The 20,590-nt window shown below is 42.6% G+C and overlaps 1 protein-coding gene across 1 annotated transcript in view; it reads right to left on the bottom strand.

The window, feature by feature from the left end:
* Nucleotides 1-17,507, bottom strand: part of dtd1 (D-aminoacyl-tRNA deacylase 1) — a 151,125-nt gene extending 133,618 nt beyond the window's left edge. The window contains exons 1-3 of the mRNA XM_067988384.1: nucleotides 17,351-17,507; nucleotides 8,645-8,735; nucleotides 807-1,042 (exon numbers count right to left, since the gene is read on the bottom strand). Coding sequence (XP_067844485.1) covers nucleotides 807-1,042; nucleotides 8,645-8,735; nucleotides 17,351-17,393 — 370 coding nt within the window. The 5' untranslated portion in view covers nucleotides 17,394-17,507. The remainder of the gene's footprint in view (nucleotides 1-806; nucleotides 1,043-8,644; nucleotides 8,736-17,350) is intronic.
* Nucleotides 17,508-20,590: the final 3,083 nt, after the last annotated feature.

The following is a 20,590-nucleotide window of genomic DNA, read 5'->3' as shown; positions in this document are numbered from 1 at the left end:
AATAAGTGCCGGTTTTTTTTTGCAGGTATCCGGTTTTTGGGAGTGTCCGTTTATACATGTTTTACTGTACTGGTTCCAGTGGCGGAAGGCATCTTAGAATCACACAGCACAGAAGGCAGCCATTCGGCCCATCGTGCCTGTGCCAGCTCTTTGAAAGGGCTATCCAATTAGACCCACTCCCCTGCTCTTTCCCCGTAGCCCTGCAAATTTTTCCTTTTCATGTATTTATCCAACTCCCTTTAGAAAGTTAATTGTCGAATCTGCTTCCACCGACCTTTCAGGCAATGCATTCCCGATCATAACAACATCTTCCACTAGCTTCAGCTCCACTGAATATTGGGATAAGATTATCAGCTGTAAATGGTGTCACTGAATGATTCAATCCAGGAACACTACTTTATAAATCATTTCCTATGATCTCCTCATCCTATTACCCCCCCAAAAGTAAATCAGAAAGGATATGAAATAAAGAGAATGATTAGAAAGGACCCAAGAAGCTGACAAGGAAACTATTGGGTGAAATGAACAGAGGCAGCGGGAACAGGGCCAGTTCAGGTGGTGTGCGGGCATCCAGCAAGAAGTGTTCTGTGGCATTCTACCCCAGTGGACTGCGATGATCAAGCAGTGATGGAACAAGCCATTACTCTACGAACAGCCTGTCGAAAGAAAGAAAAATCGGACAGGCCGTACAACAGGTGGCCGACCCCTTACCTCCCATCTTGCGTCCCTGCTGAAGTTGAATCTTGCCCCCACTGACCCCCGCCACCTACACCCCAGACTGAACTTCATTCAGAATTTCCCCATACCTTTAACAAGCTCTGGTTTGTAGGCCTTTCTGACGTGTTGTAATAAGCCATTGTAGAAGACCTCCGACTGCTCAGCTCCCATTGCCAAGTGGAAATCAGGCTTGTTGCCCTTCAGGACGCATTGCAGTGTGAACTGACTGACGAAGAGAATCTCGTACTGCTTGTCCATCACACTCTTACACCAGTGTTTCCCATTTTCATCTTCAAACAACCTTAAGTTCAGGATCTTGCGAACCCTGTTGCAAAAACAATGGATAATTTAGGAAAATATTCAACCAACTTATATATTACAAACTACAAGAATTTGTCACTAATTCCATGATCTTAGTTACGTCTCAGCTTTACTTCTTTTTGCAGCAATGCGAATGGCAGTGCGGAGTTATACTGCCTATTATCACCATTCTCTGAGAAAAGCAGAGCCCCACACAGGGTCATTTAAACAACTGCTGGTGACAGTTCTCAAGTGAAAAAAAGGTGTTTAAATAGTCCTATCGCAAGAAACTTAAAGGCAGGTCAGGTGATCACCTAAGTTGTTTCTAAACTTTAAAAGGTCAGCCATACATCTCCCCCAAAGGCACACTGTCTTAAACCAATGAATAGTTGTGACATACATGAAAAAAAGACTTGCATTTATATAACGCCTTTCTCGACCTCAGGACGTCCCAAAGCACTTTACAGTCAATGAAGTACATTTTGAAGTGTAGTCACTGTTGTAATATAGAAAATGCGGCCGCCAATTTGCAAGGGACCACAAACAGCAATGAGATAATGACCAGATCATCAGTTCTTTTTATTGCTGGTGGCTGAGGGATAAATATTGGCCAGGACGCCAGGGAGAACTCCCCTGCTCTTCTTCGAAATAGTGCTACGGGATCTTTAATGTCCATCCGAGAGGGCACACAGGGCCTCGGTTTAATATCTCATCTGAAAGATGACACCTCTGACAGTGCAGCACTCCCTCAGTACTGCACTGGAGTGTCAGCCTATATTTTGTACTCAAGTTCTGGAGTGGGACTTGAACCCACAACCTTCTGACTCAGAGGCAAGAGTGCTACCACTGAGCCACGGCTAACACCGTATACAGATCAGGAAGGTCCCAGATTTGCTCTCCAAGGTGGCAGTGTACGCTTTAAAATGGTTTCAGTAGCCATGGGTAGGGAGGGGATATAAAAAACGAGTGTTTCCATATCACTCTGGATAGCTCCCCAGTACACCTGCTGGCAGTGTGTATGTGCACTGTGGACATCTGATGATGACAGGATTGGCCTCATCTCTGATGCTTCCCAGGACTGAATAGCCTGCAGATACTCAGTCAAAACGTACATGAATAAATGGTCATTTGGGTGAGGTAACAGAGGGCAAACAGGGTCCCACAAGGAGTCAGTGCCTTCAAAAGAAGAGTAAAAGGGAGAAAATTGGCAGAGAAAGAAGAAAGCCAGCTTTGCACCAGTTGCAGTTATACTGGAGCACAAGTGGTGCAGGGCCAGCAAGTGGCTAAACAAACCAATACAAGCATATGGCAGAGTTATAACTGCAGTTAGACTGGGTCTTGTATCAGTTCAACATGAAGAACAACTTCTTGCCGACACGAACACATGAAGCATAACTCCCGATGACCGCTATATTTATTTTTCAAGGAGAAAAGGGAAGAAGGAAGAGAGAAGTGGAATATGAAGAAAAGAGGAATGGACACTGGAAATTTCAGGAACAGGAAAAAGTTGCTTGGCCCAATAAGCACATCGTTTTCTGATCAATTTCAACCTCACCAACTCACCATGTTCCCTGAATCCCTTTTCGCTCCTGAAATCTATATGGCTTTTGAACTCACTGATACGGTTTACTTCAATGGCCTTCCTTGGTAACTTAGTCCACAAATCTAGTACTTTGTGGATGAAAACCTTTCCACCCAACTTCTTTCCCACTCCTAATCTTTTTAAACTTACACCACTCGGTACTTATTTAACACGTAGTTCAATGGCAAAATAGGTCAGGTATTCGTTGAGACAATTTCTACTTTAATCTCAAAGGGATTTTCCAATTACAACAGCATATTTTGTTTAATGACTTTGTTCCACAGACATTTCAATTTAAAAAAACATGGACTGTGCCTTTATTAAGAACCAGCAAGAGTCAATGGGGTTGCAGAAACTATTGTTGTTGCTATGTTGCAATAAGAAAATAGACCCGATTTCACACCAGCTCAAAGTGGAAATTCTTGATTTTTTTTCTTAAAAGAGAGCAAGAGTTAAAACTTCAGACAGCGGTCACTAGTACATTCCCCAAACAGCATCAGAATGGATCTCAAGTACTCATTTAACTTAAGGATCAACAAGGTCATCTATGTGCGGAACCACAAGAGATGGGTGAGATCCTAAATGATTATTTCACATCGGTATTTACGGTTGAGAAAGGCATGGATGTTAGGGAACTTGGGGAAATAAATAGTGATGTCTTGAGGAGTGTACATATTACAGAGAGGGAGGTGCTGGAAGTCTTAACGCGCATCAAGGTAGATAAATCTCCGGGACCTGATGAAATGTATCCCAGGACGTTATGGGAGGTTAGAGAGGAAATTGCGGGTCCCCTAGCAGAGATATTTGAATCATCGACAGCTACAGGTGAGGTGCCTGAAGATTGGAGGGTAGCAAATGTTGTGCCTTTCTTTAAGAAGGGCGGCAGGGAAAAGCCTGGGAACTACAGACCGGTGAGCCTGACATCTGTAGTGGGTAAGTTGTTAGAGGGTATTCTGAGAGACAGGATCTACGGGCAGTTGGAGAGGCAGGGACTGATTAGGAACAGTCAGCATGGTTTTGAGAGAGGAAAATCATGTCTCACAAATTTGATTGAGTTTTTGGAAGGGGTAACCAAGAAGATAGATGAGGGCTGTGCAGTAGACGTGGTCTACATGGACTTCAGCAAAGCCTTTGACAAGGTACCGCATGGTAGGTTGTTACATAAGGTTAGATCTCACGGGATCCAAGGTGAGGTAGCCAATTGGATACAAAATTGGATTGACGACAGAAGACAGAGGGTGGTTGTAGAGGGTTGTTTTTCAAATTGGAGGCCTGTGACCAGCGGTGTGCCTCAGGGATCGGTGCTGGGTCCGCTGTTATTTGTTATTTATATTAATGATTTGGATGAGAATTTAGGAGGCATGGTTAGTAAGTTTGCAGATGACACCAAGATTGGTGGCATTGTGGACAGTGAAGAAGGTTATCTAGGATTGCAACGGGATCTTGATAAATTGGGCCAGTGGGCCGATGAATGGCAGATGGGGTTTAATTTAGATAAATGTGAGGTGATGCATTTTGGTAGATCGAATCGGGCCAGGACCTACTCCGTTAATGGTAGGACTTTGGGGAGAGTTATAGAACAAAGAGATCTAGGAGTACAGGTTCATAGCTCCTTGAAAGTGGAGTCACAGGTGGATAGGGTGGTGAAGAAGGCATTCGGCATGCTTGGTTTCATTGGTCAGAACATTGAATACAGGAGTTGGGATGTCTTGTTGAAGTTGTACAAGACATTAGTTAGGCCACACTTGGAATACTGTGTACAGTTCTGGTCACCCTATTATAGAAAGGATATTATTAAACTAGAAAGAGTGCAGAAAAGATTTACTAGGATGCTACTGGGACTTGATGGTTTGACTTATAGGGAGAGGTTGGATAGACTGAGACTTTTTTCCCTGGAGAGTAGGAGGTTTAGGGGTGATCTTATAGAAGTCTATAAAATAATGAGGGGCATAGATAAGGTCGATAGTCAAAATCTTTTCCCAAAGGTAGGGGAGTCTATAACGAGGGGGCATAGATTTAAGGTGAGAGGGGAGAGATACAAAAGAGTCCAGAGGGGCAATTTTTTCACTCAAAGGGTGGTGAGTGTCTGGAACGAGCTGCCAGAGGCAGTAGTAGAGGCGGGTACAATTTTGTCTTTTAAAAAGCATTTGGACAGTTACATGGGTAAGATGGGTATAGAGGGATATGGGCCAAGTGCAGGCAACTGGGACTAGCTTAGTGGTATAAACTGGGCGACATGGACATGTTGGGCCGAAGGGCCTGTTTCCATGTTGTAAACTTCTATGATTCTATGATTCTATAACTGCCAAAATCTGCAGCTGCTGCTGTTTGTGAACAAGACAGGATGAAAATGGACTCTGCACATGGCTCAGGGAAGTAAAAGTTATTGTGAAAAATCACAGGCCTATTTTTTGATCATTTGGAGAACGTTAGTTATTCAAACCACCAGTGTCACAATGCAGCCAGGCCAAGAATAGTATAAGGAAAATAATCTTTTGGACCCCAGTATATTTTCTGAGACATCCTGGGCACTGTAAATCCATCTAGCCTTCTCTAAACAACAACTTGCATTTATATAGCGCCTTTAACATAGTAAAACCTCCCAAGGCGCTTCACACGAGCATTATCAAACAAAATTTGACACTGATCCACATAAGGAGATATTAGGACAGGTGACCAAAGAGGTAGGTTTTAAGGAGCATCTTAAAGGAGGAGAGAGAGGTAGAGAGGCGGAGAGGTTTAGGGAGGGAATTCCAGAGCTTAGGGCGTAGGCAGCTGAAGGCACGGCCGCCAATGGTGGAGCGATGATGGGTTAATGCCACCAACAATTGAAGATGGCCTGGAAACAGTCAAATCCCAAGTCGAATCTGTTAGATAGATAAACCCTATTAATTACCTGGAAGAAATTGCAGACTGATATCAGGCAGTAATCACATCAGAGTCAAAAAACACATTAGAAAAAAAGATACCTTTAACAACAGATCATAATGCTGATTGCAACAAGACAGCCTAGGTAGTTGATCATGTCCAGACTTGGTTTGTAAGTTTTCAGCAAAAGCTTTATTTATAGGCACGGAAGGGTAAGTTGAGAGTCTTCTTGTAGGCTTGGTCAAATCATAACAATTGGAAATTTCCATCATTTTGCTCTTTCAGCATGGGCAATACTTTGGACAGGGAATGGCATAAAACCAAAGTCGGCCTCAATGGACACCACAGATGTCATTGTCCTTTTCAGGGTCAATCAGTTTGTTGGTGTCATTAAACAGAGGGATTTCTGCAATGAAATATATAAAGATTTCATGGCAAAGCTTCAATGGAAACACTCAGCAGCCAGAAGCTCCACTTCACTCACCAATGACTTGACTGGTTCAGCACAGGTCAAAAAGTTACTTTCTTTTTTAAGCTTGTCGATGCAAACAAATATGTTTCCTCTGGCTTTTTAGATGAATTTAAACTAAGTGCTCTTATAGCAGCTTACTTCAAAGCTCAATTTGCCATCAGGACAAACTGCTTTATTTTGGTACAGCTATTTATTTATCTGGGATGGTTTGTAGAAATGTTATCGATTGATAATTGAATTTTATGAATCTATTGCACTCATGAAAAATCAGTTCAGAGTTACCTTTATCATCTCATTTACACCTTGTATGAATGAAGGATTATAGACTTTTTAAATACTAGTAAAAAAAAACCCTGGATTGCTCAAAAAGCACAATTTGGTTAAAAGTATTAACAACAAAGGATAGAACTCAGAATTATTAACCTAGCTGCTTAGAAGGCTAACTGAGACGATGTACTTTCGCGGAGATAAGGGACAGGGTTGAAGAAGATAACTGCCTAGCTAGAACTTGAGAGACTGTGGGAACATTAGAAAACTGCTTTTGCATCAGGCAGAGAGAGGGAGGATAGAAAGTCACTGAGAAGTTTGGTTTGCCAGCAGCCAGGGTATAAAGAAGGACTGTTCAGAAGAAGAGAAACGGCTGCAGTTTGCGGGGTAGGAGTCCACCGTCCTGAAAGAAAGATGTCAGGAACGGGCCCTCAGACAAACGTGTGACCAACCTTTCATTTTGAGTGTTATACAGACCCTCCAATTAAGATTGTATTATTGTTAACTGTTCATTGAATAATTGGTAGAAGTGGTAAAGCATTGTTGATTTTACCAATACGTTGACTTATGTTTGTGAACCCAACATCTATTAGGCATTAGAGTGAAATAAGAACATAAGAAATAGGAGCAGTAGACGACCCTACGGCCCCTCGAGCCTGCTCCGCCATTCAATAAGATCATGGCTGATCTTTGACCTCAACAAATCCCACAGTGGGTAAAAATCCTACATGGATGCATTATGACGAAAACAGGCATCTGTTCTTCTACAAAGATTAACTTGTAATACTGCAGATTAAACTACTTTGTCATGATTTCCAGCTTGTGCAGATTAAACTACTTGATCGTGATCTCCAGTTTGTTCACTGATCCCAGCTGGGGCAGCAGCCGAGTGCTACAGTCAACTTAAGCGTCCTCTGGGTTCAAGAAGAAAGAAAAAAAAAGCAACCACAAGCCCTGCTCCTGACTGCAATCCAATGACCTTTGCTGGAAGTGTGTTCTTTTATTGGGTGTGGACAGGATGGGGCTTGGCTGGGGCACTCTCTGTTCAGTCAAATGCCCTGTCGACACTCAGCACTTGAAGGATAGGGTCTTGGCCGAGGTTCCAGCATTTATGGAACATTACCCCAGCAGGGTGAGTCAGGAGTGTAGGAGACAAAATTGGAAAAGACATTTAAAGAAAAGATGAGTTCCACTAAAAAAAGTTACTTCATCAATTTATAGTAATCATTCTTCCACAATGAAAGAAGGCAATAGACCAAAAAGCTTTATATTCACTTAACTATCCCCATGTGAAAGTATCTGATCAATCAGCTTAATTCTCTACATAAGAATACTGCTGTTCAAACAGATTTATTTTATGCTGAAATATTAGTATCCTGGTTGAGTTTTATTTCAGTCTACAGTTTGAAGGATTAAAAAAGAAAATTCTGTTCCACGGCAAAGTATTTCCGTTAAATTTCTTGTCATCGTGCCATTACAGAGATAATGAAATACTTTTCAGTGATTTACAAGGCTGTAATCCGATTGAGTGGCTCAAACTATCGCGAAATCCAAAGGCCAGCTCCTTGCGTACTTAACTACAGCAACAAATTTTATGTTGCTTTTTTGGCAAGTTAAGTGCCCAAAGTTACCACTGACTAAGGCCCATTCGGTATTCTCAGACAGAGAAGCAGCTAGTAATTTCAAACACGATCATAGCTCACTCAGGATTCAATCCTATTCAACGGGGAGTTGTGCAGTCGTACACAATCGAAATTGGTTTATCCTGGTAAGCAATAGTGGGAACAATACGGTTTGTCTGAACATCACAATATTGTATTACAGAAGTGCACAGGAACTTTCTTTACAAAATACTTTAGCGCTACTGTGTTAATCGCTGAATGTAGATTGAAAATACGGAGGCAATTACAGGGCTACAATTCTCCTACTTGTCTAATTCAGCTGGGGACTTGCAATACTATAATCTGCAAGGACAAAGCTGAGGTAATTTTTATGATCATCTATAGAAATTGAGATAGAACTGCTACCTTTAATTCCCACATCAGCTGTTATCTTACATAACACGTAACAGCTAGGTAACAAAATGTGGTCAGTAACAGTTATCTTTACAACCTCACTGTCCGGAGTATTGAGGAAAGGATTGTTCGTGCACAAGGAGACCAGCTGATTGTAATGTCCATTGAGCAGAAGAAATGTGTTTCAGAATCTATGTAATAAGGATCTCTTTCCATAGTGCGTTGGTCAGTAATTACATTATCTTATTATTTCGTATAAAATAATCTTTAAATACATTTTCAATCAAAAGCCTTTTAGGCGACAGTAACATAATTTTTCATTACTAAACATAAAAATGGTCAATAATTGCACCATCTTTTCTGGCTTGCAACAACACAAATCTCTTTGTAGAATGCAGGCATTTTATTTTAAAAAACACTTACATGTATTCCATGTCTTTCTGGGTGTCTTCTACAGAGATGCCCAATAACACACAGATTCCTCGTCCTATTGAGCTGATTTGTTCTTCTCCCACTGAAAAACACAAAAGGAGACCTTTGTGGAATGGACTGAAATACACCCTTAAAATCCCGATTGCAATTGTACACAAGTTTCGTACTATTATATGTGTTATCAACACACATACCATCCCTGTGCCACAGTAAAAATTGCTCCCCTAGGTCCCCACCTGTCCCACAACAAGCCCAGAGATCACAGCATCCTGTCCGCCTGGCTGGAGTTTTCTCATTAATCATACAACACCTGCACAAAATGGCAATAGCCTGACTCATCATACAGCTGTATGTCTTTGCAAATTTCAGTATGAACAGGATATAGCACGATTGAAGGATCATTGTATACCTGTAATTGTAATTATTAGCTTTTAAATTAAAGAGAGTCTCACCATCATGATCTCTTCTGAACCTCAATGTCGAAAATAATTATGATTGACTTTAACAGTCTTTTGTTTCGTTCAATCAATTTGTTGGCCAGCTTTTATATAAACAAACAGTCAGTACCGATGAGGTCAGCGGGGTAACAGACACTGAGGGAGCTCAGGTAACACATACAATTGATGCTGAACTCTCAAATTGATGACCATCTTGACTGTTCTTAATTCAGCTCCGTCCACTGTTGATCTTAGTAACTTATTCAAATTTGCAACAGAGAGGCGTGGTCAGGCTATCAATACCCTGCGAGATGACTATTAATTACCGGAGCAGCACTGTTAAGAGTTGCTGCTGCTTTAGCCAGAACTTCATGCCTACGGCGAACACCATGATAATTGCTGCGGCGACATCTCAAAATTCTGTCAATTCAACAAGTCTGCACTGGATACCAGCAACAATGTTTTGCTACTACATCTCTTGCCTGTGGACCACTCACCCAGATAAAGAGTTCCATTGCCTGGAACCTTGACTCTTGCACCCAGCACTTTAAACTCAAGAGTTAATAACCATTACTTACTGAATCAGACTTCTCAGAGTATGAATTAGTCTGTCATTTGTTCTTTGGTATCCAGTACAATTTTTTTCAATGTTCCCAATAGCTTTGAGCCATTATCAAACTCATGAGACTTATGCCCTCATTGCAACGGCCTCCAACTCTTATCAGACATTATGGGCTGGAAATTGTTCTGAGTGACGAACGAACGGCACTCGCTGCTCCATAGATTTATTCTCCCCCACAAACTTACCGTGGTCTTTACTGCAGGAACTTCCTCTAATGCGAACCTGAAAAGAGTCCAGCGTTAACTCCCGCGAACCTAGGACCTATGTGGCCAACAAGAGGATCTCTCTCTCCCCTAATCAGATTGCAGCATCGTTGACAAGCCATGAAGTGAAAGCTACAACAGTAAAATCATTGTAAAAACAGTTAGAGACAGCGAAATAAAGAGAGGGTAAGAAATATCGAATTAAAAGACAGAGATAAAGGTGACAGGAAGTAAAAAAATTTAAAATGTTTAAAAAAAATTTAAATGTCCAACAACTATTAAAATCGTAATAGGGCTCTACATTTTTTTAATTTAATTTTCAGTGCCAGAGAAGTTATTTACCAGTCATTAACATTTACCACGCTGTTAAAACTTAGTTTAGACCGGATATAACTGAGTGTACCTGTTTTGAGGCGAGATTAGTTCATTTCCAACTGGGCAGGAGAGCAAGTTGGCGCTGGTCCATTGATTCCATCGACTGCAGCTGGTGAAATCCCTTTAATGCGAAGCTGTCAGATCGCCGGCAAACCAGGAAGAGCAAGTTCCGGATTTCCGTGTTTGACCGCCACTAATAACAGTGAGCGCAGTTAGGCGCACCGTTATTTTAAAAGCAATTTCCGGCCCAATGAAAAAAAAATTCGAAGACTAAAAGAAGAAAACTAAAAGATGCTGATTATTTGAATCTATTTGATGTTTTACAATGGGGCCTAATATTGAGGCTCATTCATCTATATTACAGCACCAGCTTCAGAAGCAGTGCTGGAACATAAATGAGGCAGGAAGTAGCTGGTTTTGCTGTCTGCCTCAGGAGGGAAAGCAAGCAGTGGTACATGGCTGCCCCAAGTGCTGCTCACTGTTATCTTATGGTCACAGGCAGTATAGACCAGCCATTCACTTTTGACACTGAGGAAGGTCAACACCCAGAATATGAAAATGCAAGCCTGACTTAGCAACGATCTTGTACGTGTGGAGTTAGTGCAAACAGTTCCCATCAAGTCTAACCCCACAGACGCATGTGTGTACTTTGCGACTGCAAGGCCCAATCTCCATCAAATCATGAGGTGTGTTAAAGAAAGAAAGAACCTGCATTTGAAGAATTACTGGGTAAGAGAGGAGACACACCAAAGGAGAAAGTTAGGTTAACAGTGGGAGAAGGATTGAAGGTAAGACGGAGACAGATTAAAGGTTCCATAGTGACAAAAATGTCAGTCATGCAGAAAGAGAGAAATAATGTGAGACTGGAAGACACTGAAAGAACTAACAAGTGGGAAACAATGAAAAAAACAGCTGCCGGGAGAATTCTGATTTATTTTTCTCCAGAAAGAATAGCTCAGGGGGTTAACTATATAATATAATAATACATTATGCATTACATAGTATAGCGCCCTACTATTATAAAACATTATATCTTATGACGACATGCAATGTCACAGGAGATCACTAATACCCATAATTACACAGCAAGTGGCACCGTTCATATCGCATTGTTTTAACTGCTTCTGCATAATGTGAAAGTTATCTCGTTAACGCCGATACCTACACTAGTCCTGAACGCAAGTAGCTTTTACAGATTTCTACCGATAAATGCCTGAATTTCTTTTTTGGGGGGTGTACGGGGTTTCCTCCTCAATTTATGGGGGAAAACTTTGAGCTTATCCACTGTTTTCCTAACAAAAACCAGATCCAGAGATTTGTGTGTATCACATCTGTGACATGAGAACACACACTGTATATGTCATGGTGAGATCATGCGAGGCAGGAAAAGAATCGAGGGCTTTGCAATTTAGATTTTTTTTTAAAAAGGAGACCTGGATCTTTTTTCAGTGCCACTGTGAGGAATATCGTCTTACTACTGTAGCAAACATCAGTCTTTCATTCTTAGTTGGGTATAGAGCGAGGACTGCAGTGCAATGGTACCATTACCACATTGATAGTCCCCATTGATAGCCACCAATCAATGGTTGACTCAGGGCACAAACCAAGGCAGCGTCTACAAGATCACAACTGTTCCCCAGTGTATCATCCACCATCATTGTGGCAGGTAAGAGGCTGGAGCTACAACTATAAATATAGGTTCTTCAAATTTGTTTTCCTTTTTTTTTAAATCTAGGAGTTTTTAAAACGTAGAATGTACAGCACAGAAACAGGCCATTTAGCCCAACTAGTCCATGCCAGTGTTTATGCTCCACACGTCCCTACTTCATCTAACTCAACCCTATCAACATATCCTTCTATTCCTTTCTCCCTCGCCTGTTTATCTAGCTTCCCCCTAAATGCAGTTCAGTAAAAGTCTAAATGGTGAACCCCATAAAAGTTGTGCCCATGACCTATGTCAATAATTATGGGTTTTGATTTAGTTTGACTATACCATTTTTAGTCGCTTGCTTGTTTTCTTAAGTTTTAAGGATGCTCAAAATAAAATGTTTATTCAACACTATGTTCTTTCACATCTACCCAGGATTTTTGGGGTCTAGATTTTCTCCCCCACTGATTTTACACCAAAAATAAAACCGGAAAACACCCTCCAAAAAACTGTTTTATTAAATTCGCAATAAAAACTGACTTGAATGATCTTTACTTATCCCACTAACAGCAATTAAGCCGAAACCTTTCAGGTCATCCTTCAGCATGCTGAGGGGAGAAGCTGGTTACGGTCAGCAAAGGGAGGAGGAGCACAATCTCAAAGTAGGATGGATTTGGAGATATTTTCAGAACACTTACTGGGCAAAGTGGGGTTAAACAAAAAGTAACAGCTGGCTGTTGGATTTCAGATATTAAACAGCTCACTTAAATTCAGACCAATCTCTATGAATACTAATAATTTAACAAATTCTTCATTTATTTTCCTTTTTGAAATCTCCCCCCACACCACCCCAAGTTGTTAGCATGTGCCATGCTATGCCATTTAACATTCGCTGGGCAACATGGACTTGGACCACAATGTATAATAAAGACAAAGCCATGAATTTATATACAAGCCTAAAGTCAATTCATGATTTTATTAACACATCAACGACGACATGGTTTCCACCATCATAAGGCTAAGCACTGAGTAGTACATTAAGTATTCAGGTAATTGTCAGAGTATAATTCATTACAAGAATAAATGTAGATTAAATGGACCATAGTATCTTAGCTTTACTTTATAACAGTATAACAGTTATGCTGTGTCCAAGATCTCTGTACCATTAGCAAGGTTACATTTACAGTTTGTATTTGATCTATCACTGATAACTTCCATCTCCACCACCTCCTCTCCTGATTCACTCATGTCACTGTATAAATAACTCATCAGCACAGAGAATCCCGGTTCCTTAACAAGTAATGATATTTGCACCCTTCTCATTTTTGGGCACATTCTCCAGACTCCCATCTCTAATGACCTCCTCTACACTAATAGGGCTTTCACACTCCTGTTCCTCCTTTGCCTTCACCCACCAAAATCTTCTTACTCTAATTCCAACTCACCAATCATGCACAGCATTCCCAATGCTTTCAATGGAAACTTCCCCTTGTTGTACCATCACACAGACTCTTCTTCATCGTGCTTGGTAGGAGCTTCCACAGTGGTGAGCCAACCCAAAAATCACCAGCAATTCCTCTCTTCTAGATCGCTTTAGTTAGATGGTCGCACCTTTTATTCTTTAATTTATCCCCATCCCCATCCCGCCTCTTTCTTCTACACGATCATTACTATAAAGGCCATTTAAATACTATCAGTAACTGCCTACTTAAAATTGTAAACAATTTTACAACACCAAGTTATAGTCCAGCAATTTTATTTTAAATTCACAAGCTTTCGGAGATTTTCTCCTTCCTCAGGCAAATGTTTCAAGATCTCGAAACATTTCGATGGAGATCTTGAAACATTTGCCTGAGGAAGGAGAAAATCTCCGAAAGCTTGTGAATTTAAAATAAAATTGCTGGACTATAACTTGGTGTTGTAAAATTGTTTACAATTGTCAACCCCAGTCCATCACCGGCATCTCCACATCATACTTAAAATTGATTAGTTAACACCTAACCTTGCAATAAATGACTGGTCAGGTGGTAACATTTCATTAATAAATTCAACATTTTCAAATCTATGTATAAAAGAACATTAAAATCCAACAGTTTATTAAAAACAATCGGGTAATCCAAACAATCTCAAGGATGGAATCTTGTTCAGGACAAGATTCCTTATCACACTAAGGTGACCATTATCTTTTGTACTGAATACATTCTGGTGAGTGTGTATTTCAAGAGTTTCTCCATCGAGATGCTCTGTAGGGTTACATTACATGGATTTAAATAATGTAATGATATCATCCAAGCACAAACACAGTAAGTTTTCAATACCACAAGTTTTCTTGGGTGCAGTCTGTAACCTCATGGCCCGGCATATTCCTCACTCTACCATTAACCAACAAGCCAGGGGATCAACCCTGGTTCAATGAGGAATGTAGAAGAGCATGCCAGGAGCAGCACCAGGTGTACCTAAAAATGAGGTGCCAACCTGGTGAAGCTACAACTCAGGACTACATGCATGCTAAGCAGCGGAAGCAACATGCTATAGACAGAGCTAAGCGATTCCACAACCAACGGATCAGATCAAAGCTCTGCAGTCCTGCCACATCCAGTCGTAAATAGTGGTGGGCAATTAAACAACTAACGGGAGGAGGAGGCTCTGTAAACATCCCCATCCTCAACGATGGTGGAGTCCAGCACGTGAGTGCAAAAGACAAGGCTGAAGCGTTTGCAACCATCTTCAGCCAGAAGTGCCAAGTGGATGATCCATCTCGGCCGCCTCCCGATATCTCCATCATCACAGAAGCCAGTCTTCAGCCAATTTGATTCACTCCACGTGATATCAAGAAACGGTTGAGTGCACTGGATACAGCAAAGGCTATGGGCCCCGACAACATCCCAGTTGCAGTGCTGACGACTTGTGCTCCAGAACTAGCTGCGCCTCTAGCCAAGCTGTTCCAGTACAGCTACAACACTGGCATCTACCCGACAATGTGGAAAATTGCCCAGGTATGTCCTGCCCACAAAAAGCAGGACAAATCCAATCCGGCCAGTTACTGCCCCATCAGTCTACTCTCAATCATCAGCAAAGTGATGGAAGGTGTCGTCGACAGTGCTATCAAGCGGCACTTACTCACCAATAACCTGCTCACCGATGCTCAGTTTGGGTTCCGCCAGGACCACTCGGCTCCAGACCTCATTACAGCCTTGGTCCAAACATGGACAAAAGAGCTGAATTCCAAAGGTGAGGTGAGAGTGACTGCCCTTCACATCAAGGCAGCATTTGACCGAGTGTGGCACCAAGGAGCCCTAGTAAAATTGAAGTCAATGGGAATCAGTGGGAAAACTCTCCAGTGGCTGGAGTCATACGTAGCACAAAGGAAGATGGTAGTGGTTGTTGGTGGCCAATCATCTCAGCCCCAGGACATTGCTGCAGGAGTTCCTCAAGGCAGTGTCCTAGCCCCAACCATCTTCAGCTGCTTCATCAATCACCTTCCCTCCATCATAAGGTCAGAAATGGGGATGTTCGCTGATGATTGCACAGTGTTCAGTTCCATTCGCAATCCCTCAAATAATGAAGCAGTCCGAGCCCGCATGCAGCAAGACCTGGACAACATCCAGGCTTGGGCTCATAAGTGGCAAGTAACATTCACGCCAGACAAGTGCCAGGCAATGACCATCTCCAACAAGAGAGTCTAACCACCTCCCCTTGACATTCAACGGCATTTCCATCGCTGAATCCCCCACCATCAACATCCTGGGGGTCACCATTGACCAGAAACTTAACTGGGCCAGCCATATAAATACTGTGGCTACAAGAGCAAGTCAGAGGCTGGGTATTCTGAAGCGAGTGACTCACCTCCTGACTCCCCAAAGCCTTTCCACCATCTATAAGGCACAAGTCAGGAGTGTGATGGAATACTCTCCACTTGCCTGGATGAGTGCAGCTCCAACAACACTCAAGAAGCTTGACACCATCCAGGACAAAGCAGCCCGTTTGATTGGCACCCCATCCACCACCCCAAACATTCACTCCCTTCACCACCGGCGCATAGTGGCTGCAGTGTGTACCATCCACAGGATGCACTGCAGCAACTCGCCAAGGCTTCTCCGACAGCATCTCCTAAACCCACGACCTCTACCACCTGGAAGGACAAGAGCAGCAGGTACATGGGAACAACACCACCTGCACGTTCCCCTCCAAGTCACACACCATCCCGACTTGGAAATATATCGCCGTTCCTTCATCGTCGCTGGGTCAAAATCCTGGAACTCCCTTCCTAACAGCACTGTGGGAGAACCGTCACCACACGGACTGCAGCGGTTCAAGAAGGCGGCTCACCACCACCTTCTCAAGGGCAATTAGGGATGGGCAATAAATGCCGGCCTCGCCAGCGACGCCCACATCCCATGAACGAATAAAAAAAAAATACGGTCAGTATAGATGGCCTGAACTACTGACATCTGCTCTTACATGTTGAGAATTGTAAACAGGACCAAGCCAAAACTGTACCAGGTACCCACATAACCAAGGTGGGATATGCCAAGCGACTACACCTAAGGGCTGGTGAATCCAAAAGGTTGTCGGCACTAATATTTCAGCAAACAATATTTTCACTCATTTACAGTGTGATTATTTTTTCAAATAGGATTTCAGTAACAGAACAACAGTAGCTGTGTGAAATTTTCGTGCATTGTCAACTTGCACTATAGATTGTGCCTGAAGAGAGTGTTTTGACTTGTATAACAACACTAGGATGAAGTGGTGTTACTGGCTTAAGATGATAAATGATCAGAAAAGCGTATTGCACACATTTGAGGTACATCAGTTAAAAAGCAAGCTGTCCTTCTGCTTATTAAATACCAACACGTTAAATGTACCTGGTCACAAGATTGCTGAAATCCAAATGAGTCATCTGCTCATCACTGATTAATGAGCCCCAGTGTAAAGAGAATGCTTCTGATCTTAAGGCCAGTCAATTCTCCTGTTATTAGTGTGACTGGAATTCAATTAGCAGCTTGGCTTTGGACTGCAAGCGCAAGCCTTCATTGCTGAACAATAGGTGCGAGACATTAGTGTTTGGTTGGTGCTGCAGGTTGTAAATAGAGGCGCTGCCGGAAGGAAGCGGAGAGCCGGCTCTTGCACCAGAGGCATATCCCTGGTGACATAAACCAGCGACCATTCCCAGCCTCAGCCTGCACCGTGTGTCAGTGCAACCCAACGCCCGCTGTCCCCCGCACACTCAAAACTATCCCAAATCCACCTCCAAGGTGCAAACGCGCCCGTGGCCTTGCTTTGTGACAGCAAATAGCAGCAAAAAAAATATATATATATATATAATGCAAACAGAAAACCCTTTCTCTCCCCCCCCCCCAAAAAAAAAAGCAGGAAATAACGAGGCTTTGCGATAGATAAAAGACTGACCTGTCACACTGGCTTTTGCAACTCTCTGAATAATAGCCTTCATGATGTTTAACAGAGGAATTGGCAACAAGACAGCGGTGTGGTTGCTGGAGGTCGGTTTGCTTTCTTGGTGCAGTCGCAGTGTTAAATCAGACAGGGGGTGGGTGGGGGGAAAGCTGGAGGAGGCTGATGAAACTCAGCGCGATGATTCCCCTACAGGACAGGAGCAGAGCTACACAATAACTCATTCCACTGCAGCCCAACACCACCCCCCCCCCAATAACAGGAGCAAGCTTACCCTTCACACAGAGCCTTTCCCCAACAACTGATTTTGTTTCACTGCACTTCATAAGATTCCCCCTTTGCCAAAAGACTAAAGGGCGATCCCCTTTCTCAAATTTATAATGCAGGACATTGACAGAGCAACGCTGGATATTTCCAATCAGCTCCAGTTTTCTTTGGAGGGAGGGGATTAGGGTTGCCAACCCTCCAGGATTGTCCTGGAGTCTCCAGGAATTGATGGTTAATCTCCAGGACACTGCTGCAAGCAACCGGGGAGAAGAATCATAGGGGCATTAAACAAAATTGTGCTTTTTTTTCATTTTCTCAGTTATTAAAATTAGTTATAAAAATATTGGAGATGGTGGGAAAAAAGGCTGTTTCACGAACAGTCAAGATTAATCCAGTTGGGTAACGAGAGTTTATACCCTTTCCAATTGGCCGTGGGAAGGCAGTGCGCCCGGAGGACAGACCAATGGTGGGAGGGGTTGTTCAAGGCGGAAGGACATGTGATGAAACCTCCAGGAATACACCCAACCAGAGTTGGCGACCTGGTTTATAAGCCATCTATTTTTTTTTACTTTTGCCCCGGTCTCAATTTTCTTGTCTCCAGAAGGAGTTGGTATCACCATAAGCACGTGGATCAAATGGCCAATTTTCTTTTCTGAGCCTTGAAAGCGAGGGTCAGCATGCTGCCCAATCACGACAGACATCACAGCTGAATCCAGTCCTCGCCACACGTGTGCTTGTGGAAGCAAGGAGCAGCAGAGGACCCTGGTTGATACCCCCCAACCACCCACCCCCTGCTCCCTAGTTCAGGGATTGAGGCCAGTGTAGCACCCAGATTGCTGCCCAATTGGGATCAGTATAGACCAGAAACAGCCTGCAATGGTCTGGTCTTTTTGGCTTGATGCTATGCCACACGGTACCTTTACCCAGTAGACCAACTCATATGGAGTAATGTTACTACATTTTCACTGCTGATTGAGGTGTGTCACCTTTGGTGCTATTCCAATACTTGAAATGATTACCATAATATCAAAACCAGCTTTTAAAAAACGCTCTTTTATGAAAACACAAGACAATTATTACTAGCAGAGAAAAGATCAGACTAACCAGCTTCACGAGAGAGGGTGTTGGGGGATGCTAACATTGTACCAAATCAAATTGTAAATCAGATTCAACAGCTCCTATTGCTTTACACCTCTCAACCCCTGAACCAGCCAAACCAGGACAGAGCCCACAAAAATTAAGGACATTGACTATATGTAACACCTCAAGCCCACCTTGAGCCCCAATCTGTACATCTTCATGTGGCATAGTAACCTATCCCTTAAACCTACAGTTCCCGCAAAGAATCTGATTATATTGGTTATGTTGCTTTTATAATGCACTTTTAGTGTCTGTGCAGTCCCTTAATGGATGCAGAAGCAACACAGAAATTGTAGCATAGAATAGCCAAACATACATCGGTGCACTGTCATTGAAACAGCCTGGAAGGGAGAGTCTCATCGTGGTAAGGATGGGCACAGTCTGTAATAAGAAAAAGCAACTGGTGCAAAGGCCCACCAGAAAAATAAATGTAAGTAAAAAGTTTCTGTGACCAACTACGCAATCGTTCACATTTTAATGATTGAAAAGAACTATCTTTAAATATCACATTGGCAGTGGGAGATCAGTGAGCAAGGCCCCACGCAGGCTTTTGACTACATGGGCATGAAACTCTACCTTCCCCTATTTTACGATGAAAACATTGGCTTTCTGCTTGTATTGTTGCGCAAATAAACATGACAACTTGCATTTATATAGCACCTTTAATGTAGTAAAACGTCCCAAGGCACTTCACAGGAGCATTCTCAAACAAAATTTGATACCGAGCCACACAAGGATATATTAGGAAGGTGACCAAAAGCTTGGTAAAAAAAGGTTGGTTTTAAGGAGCGACTTAAAGGAGAGAGAGGTAGAGAGGCGAAGAGGTTTAGGGAGGGAATTCCAGAGCTTAGGGCCTAGGCAGCTGAAGGCACAGCCGCCAATGGTGGAGTGATGAAAATCGGGGATGCGTAAGAGGCCAGAATTGGAGTAGCGCAGAGATCTCAGAATATTGTAGAGCTGGAATAAATTACAGAGATAGGGAGGGGCAAGGCCAGAGAGAGATTCGAACACAAGGATGAGATTTTTAAAATTGAGGCATTGCCGGACCAGGAGCCAACGTAGGTCAGCGAGCACAGAGGTGATGGGTAGATGGGACTTGGTGTGAATTAGGATACGGGCAGCAGTTTTGGATGAATTCAAGTTTACGGAGGGTAATAAGAGGGAGGCCGGCCAGGAGAGCATTGGAATAGTTGAGTCTGGAGGTAACAAAGGCATGGATGAGGGTTTCAGCAGCAAATGGGCTGAGGCAGGGGCGGAGATGGGCGATGTTACGGAGGTGGAAGTAGGTGGTCTTGGTGATGGAGAGGTTAGGGTTAGAAGCTCAGTTCAGGGTCAAATCTAAATCATTCAGTACAACATAAACATAGCATTTTCTCCTGTCTGTCTGTCTGTCTCTCTCTTCTTGGCAATCTATATACCTACCTTCTCTTTTTTTTTCATTTTTCTTTCTTCCTTTGGTCTCTCTTCTATTCTCATTTTTTAAAATGTCTTTAATTTTTTCACAGCTCGCATGGCCATGGCACTTTGAAATGCTATTTAAATTTCTTTTTCCCTTCTTTCTTTCCCTAGTGAGCAAGAAAAAGAGAACTCAATGGAGAAGGGTTTTCTCATCATCTACAGCATTACCAAAAGGGCTGTATTGAAACCATGGGATCTGAAGTGTCACTGTCCAGTGAGAGAAAGATAGGAATAAAGCTTCAGATACAAAACCAAGAATTGCTGACACACTCCCCGCAGACAGGAAATTTGGTCATTTGAAAACCAATTGAAATTGCTTTTATGAAAAAAAACACCACAAAGATAAAGTTATAGGAGGGAAGTCCATCCAGC

This window comes from Heptranchias perlo, chromosome 8 (assembly GCF_035084215.1).
Source record: "Heptranchias perlo isolate sHepPer1 chromosome 8, sHepPer1.hap1, whole genome shotgun sequence".
Classification (NCBI taxonomy): Eukaryota; Metazoa; Chordata; class Chondrichthyes; order Hexanchiformes; family Hexanchidae; genus Heptranchias; species Heptranchias perlo.
The sequence above is the reverse complement of the archived record's forward strand: the minus strand, read 5'-3'. Positions and strand labels throughout refer to the sequence as shown.